The sequence below is a fragment of the Etheostoma cragini genome, chromosome 13 (genome assembly GCF_013103735.1).
Source record: "Etheostoma cragini isolate CJK2018 chromosome 13, CSU_Ecrag_1.0, whole genome shotgun sequence".
In the NCBI taxonomy this organism is placed as follows: domain Eukaryota; kingdom Metazoa; phylum Chordata; class Actinopteri; order Perciformes; family Percidae; genus Etheostoma; species Etheostoma cragini.
The window spans coordinates 14,053,221-14,071,418 of record NC_048419.1 but is presented as its reverse complement, the minus strand read 5'-3'; the positions used below and the strand labels follow the sequence as shown (position 1 = coordinate 14,071,418).

General features: G+C 39.0%; 1 protein-coding gene across 5 annotated transcripts in view; it reads left to right on the top strand.

Moving 5' to 3' along the window:
- grik1a (glutamate receptor, ionotropic, kainate 1a) overlaps positions 1 to 18,198 on the top strand; it is a 28,826-nt gene that overhangs the window by 6,035 nt on the left and 4,593 nt on the right. For 3 of the 5 annotated variants that reach the window (XR_004659082.1, XM_034890127.1, XM_034890128.1), the window contains exons 2-15: positions 691 to 858; positions 1,921 to 2,178; positions 3,090 to 3,271; positions 4,054 to 4,107; positions 4,205 to 4,375; positions 4,748 to 4,891; positions 6,578 to 6,685; positions 6,947 to 6,991; positions 9,937 to 10,053; positions 10,559 to 10,762; positions 11,395 to 11,618; positions 12,292 to 12,410; positions 14,540 to 14,757; positions 16,035 to 16,260. Coding sequence is in view for 4 of the 5 variants with exons in the window: in XM_034890127.1 (XP_034746018.1) it covers positions 691 to 858; positions 1,921 to 2,178; positions 3,090 to 3,271; positions 4,054 to 4,107; positions 4,205 to 4,375; positions 4,748 to 4,891; positions 6,578 to 6,685; positions 6,947 to 6,991; positions 9,937 to 10,053; positions 10,559 to 10,762; positions 11,395 to 11,618; positions 12,292 to 12,410; positions 14,540 to 14,757; positions 16,035 to 16,260 (2,238 nt within the window). In the remaining variant the exon portion in view is untranslated. The remainder of the gene's footprint in view (positions 1 to 690; positions 859 to 1,920; positions 2,179 to 3,089; positions 3,272 to 4,053; positions 4,108 to 4,204; positions 4,376 to 4,747; positions 4,892 to 6,577; positions 6,686 to 6,946; positions 6,992 to 9,936; positions 10,054 to 10,558; positions 10,763 to 11,394; positions 11,619 to 12,291; positions 12,411 to 14,539; positions 14,758 to 16,034; positions 16,261 to 18,198) is intronic. The other 2 variants (XM_034890129.1, XM_034890130.1) reach the window with 1 other exon arrangement.

Genomic DNA, 18,198 nt, shown 5'->3' with positions numbered 1-18,198 from the left:
CCTCGTTAAATCAGGAATCTTGGGAATTACGTCACGCAACAAAGTACTGTAGTATTGTGTGCAAAGCGGCAGTCAATTCAAGTACACGCTTAGTGGTCCCATGAAAACAGTGAAAACCGGACATTTTCTGCCCTGGACGGTATGTAATAAGTGGACATGTCCTGGCAATAGAGGATGTTTGGTCACCACAAGCTAGATCATCTGTACAATCTGAGTTTTCTCTCACATGACTATTTTGCAGCGGCTCTGTGCGGAGTTCAGAACAGCCCATGACAATTCTGATTGGTTTAAACACGTGCTGTTAAACCAGAGCATGTTTTCCTCCCATCCCTGAATGCTATGTAGCGTAGCCGGACCCTCCTTCAGCGCGCTTGGAAGGGGATCTGGCAAAGCAAGATTATTTTCCCGTAGACTTCTATTGAAACTGACTTATTTTTGCAAACGGGGCAGTGGCCCCCGGTTGAAATTTAGATAGAATGCAGGTTTAAGGCTGTAGCTGGTTCTTTGATGTTGTTTTGCTTTACGTTACATTTGTGGAGTGGGTTTTGAAAGGCGTTTTGACCATTTAACCAAAGGTGGCAGAATTTCTCAACCCACACAGGGAGACAGAATCCATCAATTAAATATCTACTGTCACAGAGTATGTATGTTACAGTGACAGTGTTTTTGTCTTTTGTCTTATGTGTGCAGGGGGAATTTTCGAGACCCGGGAGAGTGAGTTAGTGAGTACGGATGAGCTGGCATTCAAGTTTGCTGTAAATAACATAAACCGCAACAAGACCCTGATTCCCAACACCACTCTCACCTACGACATTCAGAGGATCAACCTCTTTGATGGCTTTGAGGCTTCGAGGAGAGGTAGGAAATGATTACAGGAGGTGGATATGTTAAGCTTAAAGGAACACACCACCATTTGAAATAGGGTTTATCATGGTCTCCCCTACCAGTAGATAGATGGGCCAACGCATTTTTATTTCTCAGTGCATACAGTGTTTAATAATGGCAAATAGCAATTTCCTAGACAGATATTGATTTGGGACTATATTGGGTGGAAGCACTGTCCCAAGTCAATATCTGCCTAGGAAATTGTCTGGTCTTAATCTGCATTGCTATTTGTACTCGTTGTGAATATGCAGGCCTCAAGAAGTAATTAGGTTGTTGTTGTTTTTTTGTTGGCTCACTTTTACTTACAACATGCTAACCAGCAACATAGGATTCAAAACACTACGCTAAGCTAACTAGCAGTGGCGCTGCCGGTGTTGCATCAGACTAAAAAAATGCATGCACTGAGACGAAAAATGCGTGGCCCACATATCTACAGCTAGGGGAGACCGTGATAAGCCCTATTTGCCAATAACAACCGTGTTGTTCCTTTTAAGGGCTTTCCTGTTATTACAGTAAGTGATGACAACATCATCACCTAAATGATTCATGTTTCTTTTGTGTATAGCAAGAGCTCGGGGAACTAAGAGGCTCTATCTTTCAAGGGACTTTTTGGTTTAAGTTTTCTATTTTATAATCTTATCCAGAGTGGGACAAAATATTTTTTATTTCTCTGCATGCAGTTTGCAGGCACGTTGAATCAATAAGATTACCATAGCCTAGCTTAATTAGTGGATAGGGGATTAATACTATCTTTTAAAGGCAAGGTATTGCACTTGCAGTTTTCCAAACATGGATGTATTTATTTATTTATAAAGTTTCTAATTCCATGAACAAAATAATAAACCCTTAATTTTTGAAAATATGTATGTTTTTTACCACCGCTAAAGCCCAAACAGTCTTCTAAGCCCCTACCCTCACAAGGGAGAATGAATGCCTGTGCTAGAGCAGTGATTGACACTCGGTTTGCAATGGACTTTGTTTGAGAAAGAACTTGTAACAACAGCCATCTGACATGTGTTTTTTTTGATCCACCAGTGTGTGACCAGCTAGCTCTCGGGGTGGTCGCAGTGTTTGGACCTTCTCACAGCTCCTCGGTCAGTGCTGTTCAGTCCATCTGCAACGCTCTAGAGGTCCCTCACATTCAGACCCGCTGGAAACACCCGTCAGTGGACAACAAAGACACTTTCTTCATCAACCTATATCCAGAGTACACGGCCATTGCCAGGGCCATTCTGGACGTGGTCACTTTCTTCAAATGGCGGAAGCTGACGGTGGTCTATGAGGACAGCACGGGTAGGGCTGGTCGCCGTCACTTTTAAAACTGATTCACTGATAAACTTTAAAAAGTCACTAGATTCTGCCATGCACGGAAAGAGACATAATGGAAGGAAAATTGGTTGATTTATTCTGCCTTTTATGGGGAAGTATAGGCAAATTTGCAGAAGCAAAGTATTATTTGCAGGATAGAGGGGTAATATAAATTTGACAAAAGGATTTAGGAAAAAACACTTTTTCTGAAGATCTATTATTATTGCTATAAATAAGATAATTGCTAATGATGGTATGTTCCAGCGCATTACTGCATATTATATATACTATAACATTGTGTGGTATTTGAAGTAAAGAATAATGAGTGGGAGAAGAGGTCAAAAGTGCTCGCTTGTGTTTTCTGGATTTTACAATACATTCATATGTCAAGGTTATAATTGCTCCTAAAATGCAATTCCACTGTTAACCGTTGCTACCTTCCTGGTCCTGGCTAGTGAACCCAATCTGTGACAGGGCACGAGTGCCTCATATCAAACAGCTGCCGCACAGAGAGCCAAACCACAACACCGCTGGCCTCAAATCCAGCGCTGTCCCATACAGAGGGCCTGCTCAGAACATAGAAAATATAAAGTGGCTCTGATAAAAGGTCATGGTTTATAGATTTTCCTTCCTACCTTTTATTTTCAATCAGGAATGTATTTTCCTGAAATGTCACGCAGACACACACCTGCATAATTATACACTTTGTTCACACACAGCCAAGATACAGGAATGCGGAGTAGGCCCACAGGCTATTGCCTTTAATAGGTTTAAAAAAAAAAAAAAAGTAGAAGAAGATACAAGTTAAGAGGGACATTGTGTCAAGTGTCTTTGACCCTGACCTACAACTGTTTAAGAAGTGATAAGTGAAAGGTCTACTTTGGTATTTTTTGTAGGTCTGATGCGGATGCAAGAGCTGATCAAGGCTCCGGCAAAGTTCAACCTGAAGATCAAGATCCGCCAGCTGACCCCAGGTAACCAAGATGCCCGCCCACTGCTCAAGGAACTGAAGAAAGACAAGGAATTTTTTATACTCTTTGACTGCTCCTATCGCATGGCTTCAGAGCTACTCAAGCAGGTTTGTACAGGGATTGATCTAAGTGTCTTGACGTTATTTTGTTCTACAGATTTTACAACGCATTTAGGCTATGTCCTTTGGGAGCAACACCTTATTACATTGTTTACTGAGGCTTCTAATTGAATGATAGGTATTACAGGATATGATCATTTATGAATGATAATGATAACAAAATTGCACTACCCTTATAAAAGTCAGAATTTAAATGGTCCACAATAATTTCCCATCTCATGGAATATGCTCCTATTTAGCTTATTCAACACAGACAGTGAAGTGCGGTAGCTGATGGTTTATGAAATTAATAGACAAGCTGAAAGATGTATTTATGGCTATCCTTGCATCAGTTCCAAAACGGCAGATGGACTCGAACGGTGAACAGTCCTAAATCCATTTCTGTAACAGGTCTTCTTTCATATAGTTTATGTATCTATATGTATCTATATTGACAATTTCAAAGGTCTAAACTTTAATTTAAGCTTTTTTATTACATTATTTCCTTTATATAACTGAATTGAACTGGAATTCATGAATAGTTTTTGTTCATTGTCTTATTTATGTATACGCTCCGATTTGAATGTCATAAAATCCAATAAACCCAAACACATAAATATATAACATATTTGATGCACCCCGCCCGCAAAAGAGAAATTAAGTGCCAAATGATTTTGTTATTGAAAATGTGACAGTGTAGCTGTAGCACTGGAGGATTCATCATATTTAAAATAAGCAATGTGGCCTGGCATTTTGTTTTTGGTACTTTATTTCTTCTTCTCATTTTGCAGCTTTCATCAATGGGAATGATGACCGAGTACTACCATTTCTTCTTCACAACTTTGGTGAGTTAAAAAACTGTACGAACAAAGTTGTTTAATGGGAGATACCAGACAGCGTAAAACCAAGATCATCGCCTGTGTGCTCATTTGTCCCTTGCAGGATCTGTTTGCCTTGGATTTGGAGCCGTACCGCTACAGTGGGGTAAACATGACAGGCTTCAGACTGCTGAACGTAGATGACCCGTGGGTAGCCTCCACGATGGACAAATGGGCCATGGAAAGGCTGCAGGGTCCCAAACAAGAGAGTGGCCTGATGGATGGAATCATGACTGTGAGCCCTGTACTGTTAATTTACATTACAGAGAACTAACAATACAAACACCTGCTTTGCTGAACCCAATGATACACGTTTGCATGCTTTGTGCAATTTGCATACAATAAACTGCAAATACCAGCTGACCCTTTGCGGGAGCAGTATTTCAGCATGATAGAAATGTTAAAGCTGTACTCCTCAGCTCTATTGTATTTCATAATTGTACCTGTATTGTAATGGCTCAATTTGCCTGGAGTAAATTTTATCTTCAAGAGATGCTCTCTCGGTTCCTTACTTTAATGTTACAGCTGATGGTTAGTTGTGTACTACACATAGGCTTTTGAGTGCAGTGTGGGAAAAAACATCTTCCTCTGACTGCCTCCTCCACAGACAGACGCAGCCTTGATGTATGATGCAGTGTTCATGGTTGCCGTTGCTTCACAGCGGGCCACTCAGATGACCGTCAGCTCCCTGCAGTGTCACCGCCACAAACCCTGGCGCTTTGGTCCCCGCTTCATGAACCTCTTCAAAGAGGTCGGTGTCAGATAAGACCTTGGATCACAGAGAACTAAAAACCCCGTCACATCAGCAGCATGACTTAAGAAACCTCTGTTGCTTTTAGCTTGACCCCCATGCATTCGTAATGATGTGTTTCAGTGTGTTTTTAAAAGGGTTCATGAGCACAAGATCCTTCAGATTCCCCACGTAATGCCTCTCTTGCAAGTATGGAACTTGGCAAAACTGGATGTCAGATCATCTCCTGTGCTACTTTTTACTACTTCTGACAGGACATGCACTGCTTCTAAAAGCACACAACATATAAAAATATGGTATTTATGTACTTATAAGTTGAAAGCATATGGTTTTTCCGGACTGTCAGACTGGATGCCTGCAGACAGATACAGTATAAGGCCTTTGGTGCGTGAGTGTTTTGATCTCTTAAGTCTTAAATCCAGCAGATGACTTTCCCCGCCGTGGAGAGGGAACATTCCCATTCAATCCTCTCACTCATAGTTTCCTCTTTATGCCCTCCGTCCTCCTTTTTCTCTCTCTGATTCTCTTTTTCTTTGCATCTTAATTTCTCTCTTCTCATCAGCTTGTTTTCGTTTTCTTTGCTTCTGCCCATCCTTTGAAGCATCTGTCCTTGTGAGCTATTCAACACTAGATAACAGCTTTTTTGATTTCGAGAACCAGAATTTTTTTTCACACAGCACTTAATTAAAAAACATTTCTGACAAGAGAGTGCAGAACGGGGACACAGCTTTCATTTCAATGGCTGAAATTAAATCCTGGGCACTATAACCTGCATGTCTCCCCTCTAGCTATATCGGAGCACAATAGTCAAGTGTGTTTCTCTGGACAAAATTAACTGAAAACAATTTTAATGCACATCATTTCATGAGAGAAAACACAAAAAATAAGTTAATCCTGGATATTAAAAGATATAAATAAACTGCAGAAAATCTATTCCCCAATTAAATTAATGTGGTTTTGCTGAAAAGCTGGTTTGCAGCAATACACACATATCTGTTCATACTCACTTGGACTTTGGATTGTTCGGGTGTAACATGTTTTTAGTATATAGAACAGTTATACCTTCCTTGCACTCTGAATATAATAAGCAGCAAAAAGAAGAAAATAATCAGTATTTATTCACATATGTAAAGGTATAAGACCTCAAAAATTAGCCAGTGTGTGCAGCATACAATAAGTAGTTATGTATTAAGTCACTTTGTGCAGTATTTGAAATCATGTGCTTGATATTAGGTGTGTTGTAAAAACCCTACAGCTTGTAAAATATACTATATGCACAGATGTTAACAGATGTGAAAATGAACTGTCCACAGAGGAAAAACTAGTAATTCACATGTCCAAAATGCATGCGTACAAATATGCATACTGACTCAAATGAACTATTAATGAATGCCCCTACTATAAATGATGTCCCTACTGTATGAATATGCAAGTAGGCCTACATGTATTGTTATCAATATCATGCACATAAACCTTTATGCATATTTAATATTATACCACAGAACAACCTGTAGACATCTTCCAGTCTTCACCTGATGTATTCCAGCTTGTCCACACTGACTTGTTCCCTCTGCCTCTATCTGCATACCTCCCTCCTGGGAGTCTGCTGCGGAGCTCCAATAAGGACTCCAATGCCATTTGAGACTGTCTTCCACTTCTCTCTCCTTCTGCGTCTCCTCTCTTTAGGCACAGTGGGATGGACTGACAGGGCACATTGTTCTTAATAAGACAGATGGCCTGAGGAGAGACTTTGATTTGGACATAATCAGCCTCAAAGAGGACGGCACTGCCAGGGTGAGCACAGCAGCCTGAAACAGCCAATTACACCACTCTCATGCTGCTTCCACCTTGCTGATTTATTCCATTAAGGCATGTGTGTGTATGAACGAGAGAGAGAGAGAGAGTGGTGCTGTAGAGTATTTGTTTCCCTTAATCCATCCACACATTTATTTTTTAGTTTGAATGTGTCCAATCATGATTATTAATGCTGAAACAACTGATTATTTTTTCCAACACTGTCTGTCCTTCATGTTGCCCTCTTCACATTTTCAAAAGGGTATTGTGGAGGGCGGGAGTCGCCTCACGAAAAGGTGGATCAAGGTTTGTACCAGTGCCATGTTAGGTTCAAGCCTTTGTTCTTCGCCTCCCTTTTTACCTCTTTTCTCACTCTGTATGCAACACACCTCCCTGCTCCTTGCCTTGTCAACCCTGTTTCTCTTTACTGGTTTTGTTTACAGCAATGCCATGTATTTGACATTTCAGTTTTTTCCCATGTTTGGGTCAATGCATTGCTCTGACACCTTTATCAACTGTTGTAGGAAAAAATATCTACCTTTTATATTTTTTGTTTAAGTAGACATAACAGTACCTCCATAAGAAGTAAGAAGTCCTATAATTTCACTTGGTGTAATAAGGGAATTTATCCTACCGATCCTTCACTTTTGCAGAGATATGTCATTCCACTACTTATGATGTGCTTTGCCATTAGACTGCCTTCAAACTTTCATAGAAATCATACACTAGCAGTACTTAAATCCAGCCAAGTTGGCAGAGGAGACTTCCTGCAAGCGTAGCAGGTTGAGACCAGAGAACAAGTTGATTAATCACCCCAATACGATCGTTAAAGATTGTGTATCAAATCAACCTTGTTTTTTAAAGATTCATTTTTTGGGGCTTTTTCCCCTTTCATTTTTGACAGGACAGCTAGGTGAGAAAGGGGAGAGAGAGGGGGAGGACATGCAGGAATCATGTTTAAACCCTGGACCTCTGCGTCAAAGCATAAACCTTGAAAGACATGTGTGCCTGCTCTACCGGCTGATTCAACCCGGCCACAAATCAACTTTGTTTTTATCTAATCATTATTGTGATGCCAAATTGATTTAGCTTTGTTCCTAATCTCTTCATTTAGTCTCACAAAATATGCTGTTAATACTAAAGTGCAAATTAAATATTCTTTACTACCTCCACTTATTAGCTTGAAACCAAGTTTTTAATGAGTAAAAGAAAATATGTTGAATTCATTCATATAGTATATTTATATATATATATATATATATATATATATATATATATATATATATATATATATATATATATATATATATATATATATATATATATATATATATATATATATATATATATATATATATATATATATATATCTCCCCTCAAACTCAGACAGACAGGTATGGAGGCAGCATCTGTCAAGGTGCAGAAGCAGGGATTTATACTGTGATTTTAATTCAATTCAGTACCTTTAGCCCTCAAAGCCTCCCCACAGAGGAAATACCACAACATGGTAAGCACATCCCATAAAATGCTTGACTTTTTGTACATGAAAAATGAATTATCAGTCTGTTGCAGTCGTCTTAGTTCTTGGGCACTGGAGTGTTACATACACTCTGAAGAGGATGATGGGACTAAATAAAGTGAGCCTCACAGGAAATAAAATATTTTCTTTTAAAGTTGTTGACTTTCTGGAAATAAGTTGTTGTTTTTTTTCCCCCTCTCATCTTTCTTGGACCGGCTTAGTATGTCTCCTGCTCTGTGGTAACGGTTTTCCAGTCTGATTTGGTTGTGGATGGCGATGAGCTTTAGGATTTATAGATAACGTTTTACTCCCAGCGTATGAGAGAGAATTTCTGTCAGTGTTTATTGCTTCACTTTGTTGTTGAGAGCTGCTCTGGAACGCATGATACAGTTGTGAGGCTACAGAGTAAATCCTTGACTTAGAGGTTTAAAAGATGATGAGTGTATACCGTGCGGTTGTCCTAGGCTACATTTTAGCATTGATTTCACTGGCTTGTTCAGATTACTTTATTACTTGAATTGACTGACTAATTGTGCAGTGGGTTTTTCACAGAGGATAATGTTTTCCAAAATAGCATACAACATGAGCTACGTTATGTGAAACCTCACAATCTGAGAAGAAAATACCTTTCACTCCTCCCCAAAAATATTGTTCCCACTCTGCCAATCCATCTTTAAGATTAGGGACAACACAATTAAATAAAATCCAACCCCACTGTGTTCCTCATCTGCAGTGTCCAGAGATAAGAAGATTTATGGACTCACGCAGAGTGGACCCTTGTGAAAGTGCCACGCTGTGGATATAGAGTGCTTTTAGCGAAGTTATACGTGAGCACAATTTCTGTCTGTCTGACTGGGTGAACAGAATCAAATAGAACGTAATGGGGAGTGAAAAGCATTGGATCTTTTTAACAGATAATCCCACATAACCCTTTCTGCAAAATAAATTGTGACAAATAAGGCCATTCCTTCTGTAGTGCTCAGTTTAATAAGATGTACTGATTCATTCACTACTACTTATCTTCTATCTCAGGGAATTTCTGTTTCTTGTTTCTATTGTTTCTGATCAAAAATAGCCAAACTCATTACTTTTTGTTTACAGACTTAATCTTAAATTAAAATTCTATTTACAATGACACTTAATCATTTAATGCACTTAACTTTATTGCATTAATGTCAGGAGCCCGCTTGACTTGGTTAAGAGCTTTGATCAGCTTTTAACCAGTGAGGGGATTTGGAAGGGTCAAAACCCAGATGCCAGATGCCAGTTTCTAATCTGATAACTCTGGATTATACCGCCTAGTACGATGAGCTGGACAGAAGTTACTGTGAGACAGAGGGCAGACTCCATGTCTTACTCTATCCCCCCTTTCTGATCCCACCCTTGTTCGTGCATACTGTCCTTGCTGGTGTAATATCCAAATCTTCACCCTCATGATGGGGAAATGGTCCAGGCGTGTCAGGTCTTTTTACCTCTACTTTTACTCCTGCATTTTTCTGTTCCACAGAAGAATTCTTAACACGGATTGTATCTGAGCAGTTACTAATTTCCTGACTGACGTAGAGACTAAATTGGGCTTTAATTTAATGGTGTTGGCATAGAATAAGATTAATCAGCTCCTTTCCTTTAACACAGCAACAAGTGTCAGTGATCATTAAATACTTACACTTATTTTGCATAGTGTCTTTTCTCATCAAAGAAAAAAAAATGCCTTTTCCATTTGCTTTTTCAGATTGCTGTGTGGAACTCATACAGGGGTATGAACCTGACGGAGAAGTCCAGCCGAGACAAGAATAACAATGTGACAGACTCTCTGGCTAACAGGACTCTTATTGTCACCACGATACTGGTGAGGAGGAAGGTTAAACAGAGGACAGCATAAGGAGAAGAAGGGGAGTGCATATTGGATGTGTAGAGGGCAGATAGGGGGACAACAAAGGAAAATACAATGAGAAGGGAAGGAGAAGAGGGGTGTGAAGGAGAGGAAAATTGAACTATAGAGTTTGAATTTGTATTATTACTATTATTATTATTATTATTATTATTATTATTATTTAGACTCTCTGTCCATACATGTACACAGAGAAAATGTATCCTAGAAGAAAACATATAGTTAAGTAGGTTCTTAGTCTTCAAAGTTATAGAATTTTCTGACCCATTTATTTAAACACAACTGGATTTGCTGTTTGGACATTTTGTTACTCATCTGTGGATTATTAGCTCTGAGACGTGATGAAGTGGTGAACCCCGAATTCAATTAGCTTGAACTTAGTACTTAGCATAGAAATGTTTGAATCTGAATAAGGAAATGCTTGAAAATATTGAAATACAGCGTTTTCTTTTTTGCTGTGCAGGAAAATCCATATGTGATGCAGAGAAAGTCAGACAAGGAGCTTATTGGAAATGATCGTTTTGAGGGTTACTGTCTGGACCTTTTGAAAGAGCTCTCCAACATCTTGGGTTTCACGTATGAAGTCAGACTGGTGGCTGATGGGAAATACGGAGCCCAGAATGACAAGGGAGAGTGGAATGGGATGGTGCGGGAGCTGATAGACCACGTGAGTTAACAGCAGTCAGACTGCAGGAGTATCCCTTCACAGGAATATTAGATAGAGGTGTTTTGAGAGCAACATTTGGGCATAACCCTGGTTTTTCTTCATAATGTTGGCCACCATGATAACCTATTCTCAGTGGTAGAAAAAATATTTAGATACGTAAGTAGAATTACCAGTACCACAGTGGAACAAATATTTAACCCGCCTGTTTTAACTTAATCATCAAAATATTTAATAATTTCTGCTTTTTAACAAAGAAATGAGGTATAAAATCCTATAAATGATGTTTATTGACCATGCATTTTGTATATATATTGTAAAATGTGGTAATAACTCGGTTCAAGGCGTGTTCACTGGCGGTAGCTGGGGAAAAGTGTTCCACCACCACAACCTGTTTGTTTTATGTGTTGGTTTTATTGCTTAACTGTTTTTTAATGTGATCTATGTGCCTGTTTTTACTGTAAGTTGTCTTTGAGTACCATGAAAAGCACTATATATATATATATATATATATATATATATATATAATACTAAAAAGTATTATTAGAAACAAATAAAGGAAGAAGCCATATGTAACTTTGAAAAAAGAACTCGTTCACTCTATAGTATCTTACTTTGTATTCTGGATTTTCAAGGTTGCAGACCTTGCTGTGGCCCCCTTGACCATCACATACGTTCGAGAGAAAGTCATTGACTTCTCCAAGCCCTTTATGACTTTAGGTATCAGCATCCTCTACCGAAAACCTAATGGCACCAATCCGGGTGTGTTCTCCTTCCTGAATCCCCTGTCTCCGGACATCTGGATGTACGTGCTGTTAGCCTGCACAGGAGTTAGCTGTGTGCTCTTTGTGATTGCCAGGTAAGAGGGTGGATAGATGCTTGGGATAATAGCATGATGCATGATGGGATAGAAAAATAAATGTGATGCTGAATGTATACTGTCTGATATATAGGTTAGATGGGGATTGCTTACTGTGTCCAGGGTCAGTTCTACAACAAGCTCTTTTGTTAATCATTTGAAAGTGCAGCGGACAAGAAAATTGCAAGATGGTGCCAGCACTGAGCACGGAGTCATGGCTCTTGTATAAAATTCACACAACAATAATCAAAATAGTCTGGAATAATTGGCATGACTGTACTATAGGACATTTCTTATCTTCCATTGCTATTCTAAAATAACCAAATGTGATTTACCTGCTTGTCAACTGCCAGATTGGCTTTCATTGTGCAAAGTAATTGCGAGCTCGCACATCAGCTCCCTCTCAGGTAGTGTGTAAAGCCCCCTTCCAGTTGGTTGCACCTAGCAATCCTGAGATATAATTTTGTAAAAATCAAAATGCAAATCAATGTGGACTATGTAGATTGTGATGTAGATAAACTGGAAGCATGTGTTGAAGTCAAGTGCGTTGTCAGTGTGCAGACTAGCTACATTACACAGAAGAGGTTTTTCTTGTTTAGATTTTCCATCTGTCCTTCTGATATTGGAATTTCCTTTAATCTCTTTTTCTCTCTGTTCTTTAATTGTCTTGCAGGTTTACTCCGTACGAGTGGTACAACCCACATCCATGTAACCCGTCCTCGACTCTAATACAGAACAATTTCACTTTACTCAACAGTTTCTGGTTTGGTGTCGGAGCTCTCATGCGGCAAGGTATTTGGGGTCAAAGTTAAAGCAATCATCATAATCGATATGTTTTATACTAACAATGGATTGTTTACTTGTATGTGAAAGAGATTGCTCCAAAAAGTCCTCCAAGTAGCCTATATTGTTTGTCATATCCCTCTACAGTAGAAGCGTTTTCACAAACATTTTGGAACACTTGTTAAAACGACTGATGCTGCTGTTCTTCTTGGGAGTACAGTCACGGTAGCTCCTAGTGACGATCATCTAACTTTATTGGGTCATTTACCTCATTTTGCTATTCAGGCCCACAATTTCCCTGTTTTTATTTATTAGTTCACTTCAGAGCCAGACCGATATATTGGCGCACCGATATTATCAGCCGATATTAGACATTTTCCAAACGCAATCGGTATCTGCATTTATAATGGACGATAAATTAATATTTAAAAAATAAAAATGAACAAAACACCCTTCAACCATGTTATGAGTGTTGGTGTTGCATAGTTTGTCCACCAGGGGCACTGTACAATGTCACTGTTGGCAACTCTGATTTTTTTCCCCTTGTTTTTGTTCAAAGGACTTCAAGTTTCATATCACAAGTTTGCATTTTTATATACATTTTATTTATCAGAATGTTAATATATTTTGATATTCCTCTGTTCTGTTTTTAAACCAAAATAAAACCTAAAAATCATATTTTAGTGAGCATTCATAAATACCTGCAATAACTTATATATGTATATATCTTTTTTTAAATATATAAAGGCCGATATATATCGGATTTTGAAATCACCAAATATTTGTAGTGATATTGGCCTTAAAAATCCTTTATCGGTCGGGACTCTAGTTCCCTCTCACCGCTCTCACCAGTGTTGGTTTGGGTCGCAGTAGGCAGCTAAAAATCTTTGACATAACCCACTGTACACTACCTTACCCAGCACCAAACAGCAGACAGACTGTGTTATTGACTAGGTGGTGACAAAGTGGAGCTAAAGGAGATTAAATATTGGACTTAAATTTGTCAGAAGATAAGAAACGCTAACAAAATCAATTAGTGCAGGTTTAGAGGCTTACTAATAGCAAAAAGTGTAACTGCTATACTGTATAGCTGCCTAGTGAACTCCCTGTACAGCAGTAAAGTCTGTACTGACACTGTAAACTCTGCTTTAAGCTGTTGTAATTCAAAACATCAATATCTGCCTTCTATTTTCTGTGAATGCCCTTTCCACGTAGCCTGGATCCAGTCCCCATTAATTGCAACCGTACCCTGTAATAACAATAATGTTGCACTTCATGGGGACTTGACCTCCCTCCAGGCAGGAGATTTGGGCAGGCTAAGCCCGACATGCCTGATTGGATGGCCAACAAACCTACTGACAACACCAGTCCACAACGTAATAGTGAAGCTGATGAAAATGTATGATTATGCTGGCAACAAGCTACATTTGTGAAATGCAGTTTTGACAAACAAAGAGACAAGCAAGTGTGGTGGCCTTGAGCTTTATGTGGGATGCTGTGTCTGAGAGTAACGACTACCTTAGATACATGGCTGTCGAACCAACCCTGCAGCATCTCTCTTTTACCCTAAAAGCATATTTCCAATTGAAAAAGGTTTTGAAAAAGGCACAAATGTTTCAAACCTGGCAAATTAAATGTGTTCTTTAATCACACACATCTGTTTTCATTGCGTCTTCTCTCGGCACAGAGAGGAAAAGATTCTTCTCATTATGTTTTTTCAATTTTATGTTTCATTTTGTTTTGGGCATGTGTTCCCTCAATTGTTTCACTTTCAGCTTTCTTTTGTCCCTCGCATTTATTTTTTTTAGGCTCTATAAGGTCTAGTTTTTCATATTGATCTTATTTTGTATGTGTTGTAGACCAAACTACATACTACATGCTTTATGAAGAGGTGCACACTTTAATATTTATGGCTGAGGTGAAAACCAGTTGGAGCTCTGGTGTGAATCCAGTTGTTAAGATAACCCAATATGGACCAGGGTACTTGACTTTGGGACAATACAGATTTTTGTTTTTGTTCATAGAGCATCTGCAAAGTAAAGTAGCACACAAACAAGCTGCACTTCTTACCATTCGGGTTGTCCCATACTGATTTAAGCTACTTTTTAACCTTTGGTCCCCAATTGCTGTGCTTCCAGGCTCGGAGTTGATGCCTAAGGCTCTGTCCACTCGTATAGTTGGGGGGATCTGGTGGTTCTTTACCTTAATCATCATCTCTTCATACACGGCCAACTTGGCTGCCTTCCTCACTGTGGAACGAATGGACGCGCCAATCGACTCAGCAGACGACCTGGCCAAGCAGACCAGGATTGAATATGGGGCAGTAAGGGACGGATCCACCATGACCTTCTTTAAGGTAAAACTGGTGTAGGCTCTTAATTACATGTTAACCTTATTAAAGTCACAGCAGAAAAAAGGAATAGTGGAAATTATTAAGCAACAGTGACCGTTTTTGAAGTTGTAGATATTGTCAAATTGTATTATACAAATTGGTGAATTTAATAAGTATTGCAGCAGGTCTAAATAAAGCCCTCATCCATATAACATATATAATTTCCCCAAATTAAATGCACACAATCCTTAATTTAAATATCCCCTTCTTACATAAAATGTTTGTCTTTTAGTAAAACAAAGAACATGCATGTTTCTCATTTAATTTCTTTAATCCTAAATTATGTACTCAAGTTATGCTGTGTTTTTGTATATAAATAGACAACACAAATAGCTCCGGTTACTTAGTACCACATCAACTAATATTAATATCAACCTCTAGACATCAGAGTCTCAAATGTGTATGCTCATCTCTACTAAATTTGTAGTTTACTCCCGTCTGGTAATTTGAGTAAATTCACATAATAGTATGTATTCTGTAATCTCTGCCCTACCTTTAGATGTGAGTATGAATCAGTGGTACAGAACCTTCAATTCCATAAAGTCACAGTCATTAGGGGTTTTCTCAGATGCTCCCTCCATCATCCTGTATATTTGCCAAACATCCCATGAAATAGAAAAAATTTAAAAGACTGAAGCAGAGAAAAGACATACACTTTAATGAAAGGAAATGCATCAAGAGGTGAGAATATGATGAGACGTGGAATGGTTGCATATAAGGACTGCTTGTATTTGCATTTTGGTTTGTCTGTCTTGAAGTTAAACACATGTTAACTTGTTAGTTTGTAATATATAATATATTGCTGTACCAATGTGCCCAAGCAGGACTGTCACTTCCTTCCCCCACCACCACCCACTCCCCTTGGATCCTGGTGGCTCAGCAGGGGTGATCCATGCAGTACTTTATCCTCCCAGATTGCAGCTAGTGATTATGGCTCCCTGGATAGGAAGAAGCAGGCTGTGTTGATGGCTCGAACAAATTGAATCAGCTTTAGGAGATTTAGAACACAGCTGGCCCATTTTCTCTGACACACATGCATATACACAATACACACTTTCAAAGTTAGATCCTGCTCTTAAACATATGTGTTTATAATATAATATAATATTATTTTTATATATAGTTATGTATATATGTATTTAAGTCCATGTATGTTGTGTGTCCGCACACACACACACACACACAGTACGGAGTACAAATGCACTTCTTACCAAATTTTGCCTGTTTGGCTCCTTTGGCAGAAATCAAAGATCTCCACCTATGAGAAAATGTGGGCGTTTATGAGCAGCAGGAAGAACACTGCATTGGTTAAGAACAACAGGGAAGGCATCACTCGGGTTCTGACGACAGACTACGCCATGCTGATGGAGTCCACTAGCATTGAGTACATCAGCCAGAGAAATTGCAACCTCACACAGATCGGAGGTCTCATTGACTCCAAGGGCTACGGAGTGGGAACACCTATCGGTAAGAAGAATGACAATGTAAGAGATTGTAAACGTGGAGAAAAGTGTGTCTATACCACCATCACCACCATCTTTGTCAGTGTGGAATAAAAAGCCCCAAAGAGCTGTAGATCAAGAAACTACCACATTTAAATGTCTTGTTACTGTAATGGAGCAAAGCTTTTCAAGAAATTCCACATTATATTGAAAATGAGACTTAATGTCTTGACTTCAAGATATTTAGAAAGTTCATTCTTTAGGAGTACAGAGCAGCTATCCTGTATCCTCGACATGCAAATGCAAGTTCATCCAAAAGATCTCCCAGCTGTTCACTGCAAATGTTTGCAAGGTTTCAGGCCAGTTTGCTGGATTGAGAACTTTAACTGGAAGCAAGTCAACCTGCTTGACCGTGCCAGCAGTCAGATGTTTACTAAAGCTGGCCTTAAAATCTTGTCTCTCTTGTGTTTTCTCTTTTCCTCTCGAGAAGTAAAAAAAAAAAGTAGCGCCTGATAAAATGTATTTTTAAGCTGGGGTGGTTTAGCTGAGCCTTCATAATCTTTACCAATAACGTTCTCCACATACAGTATGCAGTAGTTGGCAAGTACAGGGCATACATTTAAATGTATGGAATTGGCACGACAATGGAGTTAAGCCAGGTCGGGAAACCCCCATTTATTTCAGTTCTATGATTCCGGGGAGATGTTCACTGGCTGTCAACAAAATACTCTATATTATTATCTAACAACTATTACCTCTTATATCAACTCTATTCTTTGGTAAGATAAAACAATATTTATCCTAAAGGAAATAACCATACAAAGGATTACTCAAATGAATTTACAACAGAGGAAGGTGCAATGTAAAAGTGTAAGACGTGCAATTATAAATAAAATGATATACAAGAAAAATGTAATGTTAAACAAAAGTCAAAGGTTGCAAGGCTCTCTTCCATGCAGCAGGGGGAGGAGTTGTACAGTTTGTCCACAGAAACAAAGGACTTTCTGTAGGATTCAAGCAGACGTAAGGACGGCATGCAGGGGGTGAGAACCGTTGCCAATTATCCTCTGTTGTTTGATGCATCTCCGTCAGAGACTCAAGTTCCACTCGCACCAGCAATCCGACATTCTTGATTTTGATTCAAGGGCTTTCAGCTGCTTTTACCTTGAACCAATCTGTGTAGGATATAATGATGACTAGCACAGAGTGAACAAGTATGTGCAGCATAGGACTGCAGTTGGCAAATGACCAGATCCTCTTCAGAAAGTTCAGTTGGCACTCTTATAGAGAGCAGTTGAGTTGCTCATCCAGTCAAGTTTGATGTTGAGCTGCAGGTGGTTTAGGCCTCATCATTTGTCTGGATCCAGCCCTCTTTTCCCTGCTGGTGCAAGCTACAAGAACTAGCGAGCTTCATTTGAAGGCAGAGATGTGAAGGGTGAAGATGTGAGATAGGTGACAGCCTGGTACATGTTGTGGCCAACTGTAGTCCAGGTGAAATCCAAATAAAAAACATGATGCAAAGCATAAAAATGATGTAATTCTCTATGCTGTCTATCTGCTAGGTAAAGTGCAGGGTGTCCAGTGATGACTTTTCCCCTCCAATTAACATATTGCTTTTGTAATTGTTTGGTGTGTTTGGCAGGGTGGCTTCCACAGCCCAGGGACTTGTTACAGGTGTAGGTTAAAGCTTAACCCTCCTTTTATCCTCAAATGTACTAATATATTTTATCCTTGGGGGCAATTTGACCCCAACAATTTAAACCTCCAGAAAATGATTGTAATTAAAATGATTACCCAACTTTGAGTATCAGGTATTTACTTTGTTGATTACCTTAATACACCTATGAGTTAAAGCCTGAACCCTACCTTAAACATCCAGCCAAAATATCTGCACTCTAAAAAATAAAGCATTGGGTCTACAAAAAAAAACATGTTAACGTTTTCCACTAGAATATTTAAGTTA